Source organism: Vicia villosa, linkage group LG5 (genome assembly GCF_029867415.1).
Source record: "Vicia villosa cultivar HV-30 ecotype Madison, WI linkage group LG5, Vvil1.0, whole genome shotgun sequence".
NCBI classification, from domain to species: Eukaryota; Viridiplantae; Streptophyta; class Magnoliopsida; order Fabales; family Fabaceae; genus Vicia; species Vicia villosa.
The window spans coordinates 90,217,316-90,233,638 of record NC_081184.1 but is presented as its reverse complement, the minus strand read 5'-3'; the positions used below and the strand labels follow the sequence as shown (position 1 = coordinate 90,233,638).

General features: G+C 35.7%; 1 protein-coding gene across 1 annotated transcript; it reads left to right on the top strand.

Annotated features, from left to right (window-relative positions):
• Positions 1-14,005: 14,005 nt before the first annotated feature.
• LOC131604988 (uncharacterized) lies at positions 14,006-15,379 on the top strand. Its single transcript, XM_058877395.1, has one exon. The coding sequence runs from the start codon at positions 14,006-14,008 to the stop codon at positions 15,377-15,379; it is 1,374 nt and encodes a 457-aa protein (XP_058733378.1).
• Positions 15,380-16,323: the final 944 nt, after the last annotated feature.

The window sequence follows — 16,323 nt, the reverse complement described above, 5'->3', positions numbered from 1 at the left end:
TGACTTCTACTACCTCAACTCGAGTTGCTTCGGATCTTACGCATCTTCGTAGTGACTCCACCACGATCTTATCTATCGCATATACAGTCAGTGAGCTGGCCAGGCTCAACGACTGAATACTACGATAGTAAAGTCAGGATAGCAACACACACATGTGAGGGAGAAGAGAATTGCTAGTGATGTCTCATGGCAGGGACAAGAACCGACCAGGCTCTGATACCAACTGTAACACCCCATACATATATGTCTAGAATAATATGTAGTGATGCTATAGATGGTACAACAAACATACATAAGCGGTAAAGTCAAGAAATTAAAATCATATACAATTTAAGTTTCCAACTAAGATGTATACGATCGGATTGTCTTCAACAATACACAGCGGAAAGATAACGTCTGACGAGGTCTTCCTGCCATTTGCTTGTCCAAAGTCTTCAAAGCAATCCTTCAAGCAATCCGTCTACTTCTAGCATGTTCCTCAGTGAGTTCCCCTATCTTATGAGTTCACTCGGTTCTATAAGGTGCATACAAGAAAACAGATCCACCGTGGATCCGGGGTTTTCCTCATAGTCTGGTACAAACACACCACAAGGGTACACCGCCAATGGAAGTCCCATAACTATCCAATGAGGCAACAACGACAAACAACAACTGGCTCATCGCCATCACAAACAAGTATGCAGATTCGTACACCATTACGAGGAATCTAGAAGTAGTATCCGCTTGTCTACCTAGGCTGCACAAACCACACCCTCGGTGAGTTACCCCTATACATCGCGTCAAGATACTCGCATAAGCCCACCGCACAATGAGTCAGATGAATCCCTTGTGATTTAGGCCTACTTGGCTACACAATCTCATCTGTGACGAGTTACCGTAGTGACTTCCTAAGTGGCGTCACTACCCCATCAATCATGTATGTATGTAAGTGGTTATACATATGCGAAAACTCCTACGAGACAGTACAAGCCCACCGGGCGAAAGTCTAATGGTATTGCCTACGTGGAACCACTAGAGGTGAGTCCGAAGTGATGTACCCTACATGGCATCAGGACCCCACCCTACCAATCACGCCGATATGTTACCCCAAGTGGGAAACGCCTTTTAAAGACCCTCACCAGCATATCGCAATGGTAGCTCAGGTGCACAATACATACTGAGCATGCCGATGTGTTAACCCCTAGTGGGATACGCCATTCAAGACCCTCACTAGCACATCGCAACGGTAATCCTTGGAACCATGTCCATAATAACAGTGCATTACCACCTAGTAGCTTAAGCCTACCCCGGTTCAAGCATACATAACAACCATGCTCATAGAGCCATACAATCAAACAACTCCGAATGTTCAACCGGAACATACGGGAACACTGCATAATTATACATAACATTACATGTGATTCATAACTCATCAAACATGCATACCAATGTCATAACCATAGTGTAATCATGCATTTAATCATCATAGAACATTTATTTAAACAAACAATTCCATGATATTTCTCATCTCAAAACAAGAGGCTTTCGATTCCCGTTTTGGAACGAAACTGCACTTAGTGGGGAAAAATACCAATTCTGCATCAGGCCAGTTCGCTACGTGAATTGCCAACAAAGCCCCGATTCGTTACAGCGAGAGGTAGTGAGCTCCAGCGAGTAAATCAACTCAACTCCCAGACTTATTCGCTATCAGTTCGCTACAACGAGCCAAAGTTCGCTACAACGAAGTTCTCAACTCAAGGAAAAGCCAGAATCTCTATTGTTCGTCTAAACTCCTAAAATACGACCAATGGTTCAATACTCAGTTTAGGATAATATTATACAGCCTAACAGTTAAGGTAACATCCTGGTCTAAGTTCAACACAAGAATTACATCTTATTGACATAAACTCAAGGCTAATTGTGCTTATTCTAATACCAAGCAACACCTAATCATGTGTCATAATTTATACCTACATCAAAATTATGGTATCTAAGCACTAACACGAAGAGAACTGAAAGACCTTTCCAACGCTTCTGACGGCGCTCCGTTCCGAGTTGTAGAACTCAAGTTATGGTCATTTTAGTGAAAAACACAATTGTGCAGTCTGCAGGCATTCGCTGCAGCAAACACAGAGTTCGCTGTAGCGAACCTGACAGTGCAGAACACGGATTTTAGGTTCTAACAGCCACTCTTTGCATCCCAATCCATCCCAAATCAAACCCTAACATGTATCAAAATACCAGGACATGCAAGGACATCTAAAGAACACATTTTGTACTAATTGATCAAGCATGCAACGATAAGCATTCAAACACTGACACATTCAGTCATAGTCTCACTAACCCATTCAACATATAATTAATCCTAATTCCTACCCAAGTTCTATCTACTAGAACTCACCTGACTTAAATAGAGATTAGAAGGCAAGCTTGCTGCATTAGAACTCCCATCATGGCCATAGCTCCTCTTCCATCATCACCAAATCCGTAGCACACCCTTATCCACTTCCAGCAATAATGCTCCATGTTCAAACATGTTTTTCTCCATGATAAAGAACATGCAAGAGGCGATCCATATATGCAAATCGTAGAGAAATTCGTAAGCTTTCCAACAAGACCAGAATCAGCTCAATCGGAGTTACGAGTGAAGAGTTATTACCTGATTAGTGAGGGCTGTATCATAGTTGCGAAAATGGAGGATAAAGATGATGAACACGAGTCTTCCTCTTCTCTCCCATGCTTCCAAGCTCTCTCCTCTTCTTTCCAATTCTGATCCTTTAAGCCAAACAAACCCTTTTAATGATATACTTTTTCTTTGGACCAATTTGCCCTCCAACTAAATGGTATTTACCAAGATGCCATTTGGTTCAATTCCAACCAAATCCTTAATATCATTACTAATTCTTTCTTTAATCCTTCTTAGTATATAAATATACATGCTTAGGAAATATGGGATATTACAATCCATGATATAATTTATCTAGATCTCTTTATTTCATATTTCAAATACTTGATTTGTTCTTCTGGAACTGAAAATTAAATTAAGTCAAAGTGCTCTTAGCATTTTCATATCCTCACTTGATTCATCTTTAGTTTCTTCTCTTAGTAGATGACTTTTAACATTGGAACCGACTTTCATACCACTCTTCAGGCGCAGCAACAACTCATTTGCAATGTTATATTATCCAATAGAAGAATCCACTATGAGTGGAGTATTATCAGTAGATAATTTATTTCATAAACTTTGCAAATGAATAATATTTTGAACTTTTGGTTCATATTGATTTGTACGAGGATCAAGACAATAATTTATTTTAAATTGTTCATTTGAACTTCTTGTTCATGATTTCAGCTGCTTATACCCTCCTCCTAATATTGGGAAAATTAATTTATCAAGTGATAATCAGCCTACTGGGCTGCAATCAAGTTTTTGATTATTTTCTCAAATTATATCCTCAAAATTGAGATTCATATTAATTATATTTTTCCAATATTCTTTCATGACTCATCTTAATGTATTATATTGGAGCAATTGGAATATACACAACACATCCAAATGTTCACTTAGATGAGAAGTATTAGAATAAATTAGGGAGAACTAAGATATAGTATCTTGTTGGCTTAATGCAAATAAATATCTTAATATCCTACTTTAAGTGTTTCAAATATATAATTTAGAATTGATGATCTCATATGTATCAACCATATAATTAACTTTAGACATCTAAAGAGTGGATCTTCGGGTCCATTTTCTTTTTATGAACAATATATTATATGATATTCAATATCAATTTTAATGATATATGTGATACTTATACAGAAATTTCTAAAAAATCCAGAAAACAAGATCTTAGTCTAATTAGTTGAGAAAATAATTTCACAAACTTCTGGTTGTGAGTAGAGACATATGCATGATATTTTAGTCTATGCAACAATTAATGTCATAAAAACGCAATTTCTCAAATTTTTATTTTCCTTTAGAAACACACAAAAATTGGCTGGATTGAAGAAACTTTTGGTTCTTCAATACAAATTATTCACATCATATTATATCCGAGATGACCCAAGCGGTTTTACCAACAACACATTTAAGTGTAATTTGTAAACTACTGTTTTACAATGACATGTCCTTAAATTGTACTAATATAAGTGTAGTAAAAACCTGAGGGAAAAGAAGGTAGCTTTTCTATTACACATTTTCTGTCCAAATTGTGTTGTGTAATACAAAGATATTCAATACCTCCAATATAATTCATGTGAATTATCTATAATGAAAATATTTAGCAAGACATAAAGAGAACACAAAAAAAGAAAATATAAAGAATTAAAGTCCATTCGAATCTCGACTCTATCAAAATATGAGCTTACTTTTGTGTGCCTCTAAGACGGGCTAACAAATGTCATCCATACACTATACTTGTAAAAAGAAAAGAATAGTATAGTTAAAATTTATATGAGAAATCTAAGCACTATTATAACAATTTTAAAATATGTAGCAACTTTAGACTATTGATATATTCTTTAATAGATTGCAATGTTTTAATTCCCTTGTTAAAATATCAATATTTAGAAATAATGTGAATAAAGAAATTGTATCCACAAATATTGATCATCCTAATACTATCTCATGATTTAACACTTTAATCATACACATGCATATGAACATATTATCATATAATTATCAAAATCATACAAAATCATATCACTAAAATTATATAATCATATATATATATATATATATATATATATATATATATGAAATATATAGATTTATAATTCTAATTATGAAATAATTTATACCCTAATAAATTTAATAAGTTTTTAACGTAGTCAAATACTACAAAATTACAATAATTCAAAAATATAGTTACCCTTCTGGGATGTGTTGGAGTCACTCATGTCATTCTTCTGGAATGACAAATATTTTATGAGTATATTACAATTTTTTTACATCGAAACACACAAATTTCTTTTTGAAATCCTTCTGTAATTCTTCACTATTATTGATTCAATCCATCTAGAATTCCATAATATAGGTGATGCAATAATTTTTCAAATTTTTAACATAACAGATGCAATCCTTCTGGGATATGTTATTAGTATAGATGCAATCCTTCTGGGATTCATTAATATCATGATGAAATTCTTCTAATATTATAGATACAACATTTTAAGGTGTGAGAAATCCTTATTTAAAAACTTTAACTCTTCGGGAATTATATATCATAAATGATCTTCGTAGTGATAAAAAGAAAGAATTATTTGCATAATCCTTCTAGGACGCTAAAAAAAACCTTCAAAGTCATGTCACAAATATTCACATCGATTAAGAAAAATAATTCTTTAAGCAATCCTCCTGAGATATCTTAACATTAGTTTAAGAGAGGTTTTTTTTTTTGTGTGTGTAGTTCTTCAGGAACTCAATCACAAATTTTTTTTATTGTTCTTCAGGAACTCAATCACATTTTGTAGTTCTTCAAGAACTCAATCACAAATCTTTTACTAATAAAAATAATAATTTTTATAATCCTTCAGGGATGCTTGATAAATTCTTCAGGAATTATATATCAAACTCAATAATATCCTTCTAGGATATTTGATAAGTTCTTCAAGAACTATATAACAAACTTAATACTATCTTTAATGGATATTTGTTAAGTTCTTCAGGAACTATATAACAAACACGTCGTTTTGTAATCCTTTAGATATTATTGATAATTTAATAAAATATAATATTAAAATTCAACACGGGTAATGAGAAAGTAAAATAATAAAATAATTAACTAATATTACCTCTAACAGTTCGGGCTTCAATTTTTTTTCAAGTTTGGTAGAGCTTCGTGCTGATAACGTGTTATGAAATTCACCAAATCAATATAGAGATGAATGATACATGAAGGAGAGAAAGAGAAGAGAGAAAGCAATATTAAATTATCTTCTCCCAAAAGTATCATTTACATCACAATGTGGGTCTTATTTATAGGATCCACGTGAAATGGAAAGTCATATATATTAATGGGGAATAGGAAGATGAAAAAAAAGAATAAGGATGGACATCAAAGTTTATCGGAGCCTGGTTTCGATCTAAGGACCTGTGGGTTATGGGCCCACCACGCTTCCGCTGCGCCACTCTAATTCATATTAAATTTATGATTTTCATTAAATTAATAGATTGAGCATTGGTAACATGAAAAAAAATCATTCCATAAAGAGTTTTCATTCGTATAACAATGAGTAAGGAACCTTTTAATTTATATGAACCTTTATGGTTATCAATAATCATGCAATTTCTAGAATAACTAACAACCAACATACAAAATGCACTTCACTTAAACACTTAACAATAATAAAGGGTGAGCAGTCAAATGTGAATAAAGATGAAATATTTTATATCAGAAGACCGTCAATAGTTAGAATTCTCGTAACATTTTAAAGAGACATAGATAGACATTTATCATGTATCAACATATACAACAATTTGTGCATTGAATTCATCAACACACATTGGAACTTAAACTCATATCCTTAATTAAAAGTGCGATAACAGTTAGGGGCATATTACTACACATAACTAATTATTGCACCTTGAGACATAAAGTATCGTTCAATTTATTGAACATGGCATCATAACTTACACAAATAATTTTATTTATGTGTTCATATATGACACACATATATGAATATGCAACCTTTTGATTAAAAGCACTTGGGTTTCATTCCATATCCGTAGACCTATATCATTCATTCGCTTGTTAAGTTTCCAAGTAATCTTTGTATTTTATGTAGTCCCTTAGAATTTCATGTTATCTTGGTGTAATGCTTTTGCCGACATCTATTGTGAGTACACGATTGAGTTCAACACAAATCATCTGGTATCCACGATATTTTTTTCTTTCATCACAGAAACTAAATCGTAAGAAACAACTATCATATAAATATCTTGAACACAATATTTTTTGTTATAGACTGGTCCAATGGCTGAGCATGGCCCAATCTATGGGACAAAGGAAAAGCGTTTTCCTCTTTCTGCTCCTCGGATGGTCACGAGTGGTCAGTTGGTCCCAAGGCTATCTAAATCACTAATGCCCTTACCTACATCTCTGCACGCACAAATTTCTGTTTTCACTGTGTCAGGAAAGCCTTCAAGGATGACGAGCACGAGCTTCTCGTCCCTGCTTTTCTGCAGAATTCCTCGAAGTCACCTATTTTGGGCCTAGATCCTGTATGGTTCATAGCCATGTGCTGGGGGCACTAATAATACCCTATCTCTTGAGAGGGTCAGGTAATCAACATCTTATCCCTAAAAACACTCTCCCGTATCTCTTCACTCTCACTGACTTTAGCATCAGAGTGCCTTGAAGGTACACCCCCTCCTCCTTGATTCCACCATTGTAGACGAAGTCTCTGGCCCACTTCAGGTTCTGATAAACCGGTAAGATCATTTTTGTTAGGTAATATATGTTTTAAAAAAATAAAATAAATAATCTTTTTCATCAAACCTATTTTGTATCCTTAAACTTGTTGGTATGGGCCACATGCCCTCACCAACACCACTTAAATTTAGATTAGACTTTAAATTTAAATATATTTAATATTTTGTAGACGATAACATGAAGTTAATGATTAATAATTGACTTAACTTGGTTATTTTACCTTGCAAATACGAAACTATTTGGTTTAAGTCCATGTATATTTAATTGTTTGGTTTTGTTCCTTACATATTTTTTTATCCATTGTATTTTGTATTAATTTATGTAATATATAGAGTATTTGATTTTTGTCTTTATGTCATTAAAATTGAAAAATCTAAAATCTAATGTTTTTAAAAATACCGTGATCAACTACAATAAAAATTATCTAAATAGGGATTAATACTAACGAACTAAAAGCAGAAGCAAAACAAAGAATATTTTGAAGAGTGTTAAGCCAAACAAATTTTTTTCAGGGATTAAAACAAAAAAGGAAAATATTTGCAAGGTTAAGTACATATTTAAACTTTAGTTTTTATTTAATAAATAGTTTCCTAGTATGATATTGAAGATACATGGGTTTAATGAGTTTTGAATATTATGTTATAGCCTAAATTTAATTTTGTGTCTGAATCATTAACTATTATCCTTAAATACACATTTCATAAATGTGTAAAGTAAAACTTTAGAGGGTGAGTGATAAAATTTATGAAAGATAAATTATACGTATACATATAATCACAAAGTATTCTAATTATTTTACTTAATGATATTGTAAAATTTTATGTGTATCAACTTTTACAACAAATGCTACATTAAATATTTAAGAAACATTGAACGGTAAAGACACCTAGAAAAATAATCATGAGATATTACTTAGAGAAATATTGATACATATACAAAATTTAAAGTAGTTTGACACCTAGAGGCTTTTCAACTTTCTAAAAGCCATAAAACAATTTCAACAAATAAATAACATATCACAAGTATTCTAATATGGTACTTAAGGTTATCATGATGGAAGGAAACACATGTCACACATGTAATAGTGACACTCACATACATTTTTTATTCGTTGTCTCCAAACACACCAAGAATGAAGGGACGAGTAATAAATAAATAAATATCCTTTTCACAGTCTTTTATTTTAAATGTATATTACCTTTATGTCACTCTCTAGTCTACAATACTAATAACTTGTTTTAATATATTTAAGTCGCATTAAAATTTAAGTTGGCACTTATGTTTTTTTTCTTAGCTTGGATTTCTAAACTTTGAAAGATAAATTTTTAGATGGGAATTTGAAGAATAAATTTAACCATAGACCTCTTGAATTGTAGGAAATATTTTTATTTGTAGAATTTTGGTTGAAGAAAAACAAAAATACATGTCAAAAGTTTATCAGAGCCTGGTTCCGATCCAGGGACCTGTGGGTTATGGGCCCACCACGCTTCCGCTGCGCACTCTGATTCACATTGAATTTGTGATTTTCATTAAATTAATAGATTGAGCATTGGTAACATGAACAAAAAAATTATTCAGTAAAGAGTTTTCATTCGTATAACAATGAGTAAGGAACCTTTTGATTTATATGCACCTTTATGGTTATCAATAATCATGCAATTTTTAGAATAACTAACAACCAACATACAAAATGCACTTCACTTAAACACTTAACAATAATAAAGGGTGAACAATCAAATGTGAATAAAGATGAAATATTTTATATCAGAAGACCGTCAGTAGTTAGAATTCTCGTAACATTTTAAAGAGACATAGATAGACATTTCTGGTGTATCAACATATACAATAATTTGCGCATTGAATTCATCAACACACATTGGAACTTAAACTCATATCCTTAATTAAAAGTGCGGTAATAGTTAGGGGCATATTACTACACATAACTAATTATTGCACCTTGAGACATAAAGTATCGTTCAATTTATTGAACATGGCATCATAACTTACACAAATAATTTTATTTATGTGTTCATATATGACACTTATGTTCATTATAATGAACGGAACTACAACTCACGCATAGATATATAACTCCGAGACATTTTAGTGAAAAAGTGAAATCAGACAAACAAAAGGGAAATGGCATAAGTTAATATTAATATTATAGTCTAGAGTATGAATATGTAACCTTTTGATTAAAAGCATTTGGGTTTCATTCCATATCCGTAGACCTATATCATTCATTCGCTTGTTAACTTTCCATGTAATCTTTGTATTTTAAGTAGTCCCTTAGAATTTCATGTTATCTTGGTGTAATGCTTTTGCCCACATCTATTGTGAGTACATTATTGAGTGCAACACTAATCATCTGGTATCCACGATATTTTTTTTCTTTCATCATAGAAATTGAATCGTAAGAAACAACTTTCATATAAACGTCTTGAACACAATATTTTTTGTTCTAGACTGGTCCAATGGCTGAGCATGGCCCAATTTGTGGGACAAAGGAAAAGCGTTTTCCTCTTTCTGCTCCTCGGCTGGCCACGAGTGGTGTAACACCCTAATTCTACCCAAGCTGTTAGGTACAAATATCAGAGTATAAAAATTAAATTCATATAAACAATTAGGGTATTACACTTAAGAAACCACATCACCAAAAATAACATTCTCGCAAAAGATGCGTAACACAAATAACCAAAGAGGAAAGATTCTATTAAACACTTGACAGTATTCATATATATATATATATATATATATATATATATATATATATCGGTAAACAGAATATCCACAGTATTCCTCCAAAATACAATGTATGATAAGGTATCTAAAATACATAATATGAGTCCATCCAAAAGATCAAATATACATCAAAAGGATCCTATAAGCATCATCTACAAAATAAGTGTTCAATCCCCACTAGGTGTTACGTATCACGAGCGAGCGACACCAAAACAGACAACTACTAAAATAGTACCTACACTTGCGGATCACCTGCACATTACCCACGAGTAGGTAACATTAAAGCAGAAGGGTGAGAATATAATTTATAATGAAAAAGCATGATAAATATAGTAATGCCAACAAGTATCATCAAGAATCATACAACAAGGTAATCCACTAAGTCAACCACAATGAATGTATGAACAATGCGATAAATGAGTGAGAACATAATGGTAAAGACAGATAGTGATGAATGAGACTCGACTATGCATATGCATGTGGTACCCAAATCGGGAGTAAACTCCTCCTTGTCATTATGACAAATACACCTTGTCGAGCATTATGCTGGGACTTCTTTCCACTAAGGAAAATACACCGTTGTCGAGCAGTAAGCTACGAAAAAACGTCATCGAGCATTTAGCCCCCACTGATGACCTCTTGCCACTCAGGCAAATACACCTTTACCGAGCATTAAGCTCCTACTGGTAAAAATTGCCAATTCAGGCCACCTGTTAATAGCATTCTGCCATTAACGTATTGAAATGTTATGCTGTGCTCACAAACGACTCGATTACATAACGACAACAACAATAATATAACTCGGTCCCATATCCACATCACACCGGTTATATTAATCCACACGGATACATCATAAATACCACTCAGGCTTTCAAAATCACACAGCACACATTTACCGTCAAAACACACCTGATTAGTAAATATTATTTCACAAAAATATATTTATGAAAACTCATACAACCACCAACACACTCTTCATTATCATAAAACATACTCAATAATTTCCATAACACTTCAAACGGCGCGTAGAAACGGTCTACGGTTCAAAAGATACAACAAAACGAAGTTTGGAAAAACTATATTTTACACTGTGCGCTTGAGCTCCGCTTAGCGGACCCAGACAGAAAATTAATAGTCCAAAATGCAGAAGCTCTGCTTAGCGGACCCTCACAGAGATTTTTCTACAAAAGAACCTCCGCTTAGCGGACCCAGGGCCGCTTAGCGGACCTGCGCAAACCTAGAAAAACCAGTTCTGCAACAGTCCGTCTCAGCTCCCTCTAAACCATTCAAAACCCATTTAAACCTTCATCCCAACACCAATACAACACAAACATGCTATATATACACCTAATCCATGATTAACACATGGTTGGATCATCACATAACACCTTTGACCTATATTTCTTTATAAGTAAGAAAACATGGAGAAATGAAAAACAAACATGATCAATGAAGATATCTATCATCATACTACACATACACACCACAAAATCATGTTTATAACTTCAAAAATCACAAAACTCACAATCCACCATTGTTGGTCAAGCATAGAAAATGAACAAGAACAAGAACAAAAACAAAACTATAAGAATCATACATCCAAGATAAATTAGATTCACCCCCTTACCTTGGTTAGATTCTAGCTTGGTTTGATCTTCTCACAAAATCTCTTCTTCTCTTTCTCTTTGTTTTTCTCCTCTTTCTCTTCTCACTTTTCTCTCTATTTCTTTCTTTTCTTCCTTTTACTGGTTTTCTCTCTTTTCTTCCTATTTCTACCTCACTTCTATCTCCCCTACTTCCTATTCACTCAAAAATATCTAACTAAAATATCTACTTTACGGTCTAAACTTAATTGCTCCGAAAAACCCCAGAACGCAAAGTAACACGTCATATATATATATATATATATATATATATATATCTACTACCGAAAACGTAAAAATCATTGATTAAATAATAATCTACTATACCGAACTATTACCGACTGACACGACTCAAAAACGGTAAAATTTAGGAAAATACATCAAACATCACAATTAAAAAAAAACACATTTACGGGCGTTACAAGTGGTCAGTTGGTCCCAAGGCTATCTAAATCACTAATGCCCTTACCTACATCTCTGCATGCACCAATTGCTGAACAACCTCCTGTTATCTTGTCTGATAGAGTTTCTGTTGAACTCTACACTCAAGCCAAGGCGGACAACATCAAACTTCAAGCGAAGGATAGAGAGGTTGACTTGGAGATTTATTTTTGAGATCAAGAAAAGGCAGATTTGGCTCGTAATCTCAAGCAAGCGCAAGGTGAAGGTTCAAGCATGACATGTGCCCAAAGATGTTCTTGTGATCTAATGGAGGGAAAGTTGTACCAAAAGCAACAAGAATGTTTGAAGTTGCAAAAGTCTGAAAGCAATGGCAAAAGAAAGATGCAAGACTTGGAAAAGCAGTTAGTGGAAGAAAAGTCTAAGTCTGCTCGACTGAAGGGAGAACTTACAAGACTCCGAGCCCAATAGAGATGACTATGCTGTTACCAGTTTGCCTTGATCCGATTGAGTATTTCTGAGTTGTTTTTGTTTTGATTCACCGACCACCTCCAGGATTGTTGGAAGGGGTTGTATTTTGCCATATTGAACCTCATGTGTATGCTTGTGAAGCATTTGTTTTGTTGCTAGGCTACGCGTCGTTTATTTGTATGAACTCATTGGTTGCTTATGTTGAATGAAATACAATACGGGGTTTCTCCGGATATCTTGTCGCATTATTCTTATTATCTGATGGTATTCTATGTCTTGATGGTGTGTCCTATCTGAAAATGGGATGAAATCTTGGATACCTGAAAGCTGACACACATTTCATGCATATCATAACATATATCATACATTTTCATACATTTGCAGGTTTGCAGACCATCTCTCTTACATCTTGCTGTTTTATTATCAGAAGGTTTTCGACGAAGGCAATTCATTCATATCCGACTCGAAGTAACCAACGAAGACAGATGGAGAAGATACAAGAGCAGATGGATGAGATGCGAGCTCAGTTGACAGAACAGATAAATGCACAGATGAAGCAGGTTATGGAGGCGTTGGCTAACGTCACATGGGATCAGGAAGATTTGCAAGTTCTCGTCGAGAATTCCAGGAGGACTGAAAATGAAGGAGTACAGTACGGTTTATATGATGATGTGTCGGGCCGGATTGACGATCATCATGATGGGAATGAGTGCAGGAGTCCTGTTTATGTGCCTTATAATCCTTTCAATCAGAATCAGGGGTTCCCTCCACCACCTCTGTCTCGTCTTTTGAGAGGAAATCAGAATCATGGTAATCAGGACCTCAAATTTGATAATATGGATCAACTTTCTAGGCATGGTGCGGAGGGTGTGCACGATGAGATTGAGAAGCTTCATATGATTGAGGAGCATCTGAGGGCTGTTGAAGGAAAAGGAGTTATGGGTATGGATATCAATGACTTGGGGTTGATTCCTGGTGTGAGGATTCCGCCGAAATTCAAAGTGCCATCCTTTGACAAGTACAACGGAGCGACTTGCCCTATAACTCATGTTAAGGCGTATTATAGGAAAATGTCAGTGTACTCTAAATATGAGGGCTTTTTAATGCACTTCTTCTAAGACAGTTTGGTTGGAGCTTCTTTGGAGTGGTATGTACAACTCGAGCGCACTCATCCATTCGTGGAGAGCTCTTGTCGAGGCTTTTATTAAGCACTATCAGTACGATGTTGACATGACACCCAATAGGACTCAACTACAGAGTTTGCCTCGGGGTTCCAAAGAATATTTTAAGGAGTATGCTCAAAAATGGCGTGAACTAACTGCGAGAGTTTAGCCACCGATGACAGAGCGTAAGATGATTGACATGTTCACCAGTACTTTGTCTGGACACTACTACTTGGCTTGTAGTGCTTCAGCAAATTTTTTTGAAATGGTGAGATATGGAGAGCGTGTTGAGATAGGTCTAAAGATGGGGAAAATTCAGTTGAGAGCCTCTTCTAACACTTCTAGTGGCAAGAAGCAAGTTGAGGGTTATGCCAGAAGGAAGGAAGGAAATGTGGATGCCATATATGGAAGAAAGGGTCAAGGGAGAAATAATCCACAAGTTAATGTTGTTTTTATTCCTGTGCCGCAACAACAACAACAACATCAGCAGGGACAACGTTCTAACAACAACCGATATCCTCCCAGGACTAGGCCTCACAGAAATTTTGATGTAATTCCTATGACATATTCCCAACTACTGCAACATATGCTCAAGATTGGGAAGATTACTTTGAGGGATGCTCCGAATGCTCCGGATACACAGTCTCCAAACTACAATGCAAATACGCGTTGTGCTTTCCATTCCGGTGTTGCAGGGCACGATACCGAAAGATGCATTGCTTTGAAAACCAAGGTGCAGGACCTATTGGATCAGAATGTGATACAGTTCACACCAACACCGAACAATGTCAACAATACCATGTCTACCCATGGAGGAGGCGCTGGGGTGAACGCTATTGAGGACGAAGGAATAAGTGTTGTATCTGATGTGGGTCGTTTGACTTTTCCTCTTATGTCTGTGAAACAACATCTAGTTAATAGCGGCATTTTCCCCGGCTGTGGTGTTGATTGTAGGAATTGCAAGAATCAACGTGAGGGCTGTACTGATTTGAAGGAGATGGTTCAGAGATTGATAGATGAAGGTCCTCTCCAGTTCTATAGAAAGAGGGGAAAGGAGAGGTTTGCAAATGACGAGGTGGTGGTAATTGACATTCCATATGATCCTGTGGCTCCTATCTGTATTCAGGTGCATGTTCAGATACCTATTATCATTCCCTATGCAGAGCAACCAGCAGCACTGATGATTATTGTTCCTGGGCCGATTCCATACGAGAGTGAGAAGGCCATTCCTTGGCACTATGGTTCAGATATGTATTATTATGGTACGAAGAAAGAGGGGCCATCTAAAGAGAAATTTGTGGAGACTGCAATTGCCAATGCTAATAATGTCACCGGTACTGATAGAATCACTCGCAGTGGTAGAGTGTTTTCTCCTCAATCAGTACAAAACAATGCAGATGCTTTGGCAAAGGCCAGAGACAAACAAGTGGTAACTGATAGTCAGAATTCTCCGATCCAGAATGGGGCAAATAATAATTCCGTGTCTTCTAAGGATGTGGAAGAACTGATAAGAATTATTAGGAGATCAGACTACAAGGTTGTTGAGTAGCTGGGTCAAACCCAGTCAAAGATTTCCATCTTGAAATTGTTGATGTGTTTGGAGGTTCATAGAGACGCTCTCTTGAGAATTCTGAATGGTGCCTACGTACCCCAAGTAATATCTGTGAATCAGTTAGAGGCGGTGGCCAATAATATTTCAGCTGGAAATGGTTTGGGGTTTATTGATCGTGATCTCCCTCCCGAGGGGAGAAACCACAACAAGGCGTTGGATATTTTGATGGAGAGTAAGGGGACGACTTTGTCTCGTGTTTTGGTTGATACAGGTTCTTCCTTGAATGTGCTTCCCAAATTGGCCCTCATGAGAATTGACTATGCTGGTGTTGAGTTGAGGCCCAGTGAGTTGGTTGTACGTGCTTTCGATGGTTCAAGGAGGTTCGTGTTCGGAGAAGTAGATCTTCCAATCCAAGTTGGTCCTCAGATCTTCACCACGACTTTTTATGTGATGGATATTCAACCTGCTTATTGTTGTCTGTTGGGACAAACCTGGATTCATGAAGCTGACGTTGTGACATCCACTCTCCACCAGAAGTTAAAATATCCAGTTGATGGTAAGGTGGTGACAGTTTATGGTGAGGAGGATTACATTGTGAGTCACTTGTCTTCCTTCCGATATGTGGAGATCGAAGGTGAAATACATGAGACGCCATTCCAAGTGTTCGAGGCCGTAAATGCTGTGAGAACTCCTCTTTATGAGACAACGAAACCATAAACGGTTATGTCTTCCTTGAAGGATGCGCATGTCATTGTTGAGACTGGAAAGGTGGAAGGCTGGGGGCAAGTGATTGATGTGTGTCCCAAATTTGACAAGGATGGTCTTGGTTTCAGCTCTAGAAAGCAGAATGCATCACTTAAGCCTGGTATCCTCAGCCCGATCAAGTTTGTGAGTGGTGGGGTGATTCAGAACGGTCAGGTTAATGCCATTGTAAACGGTGA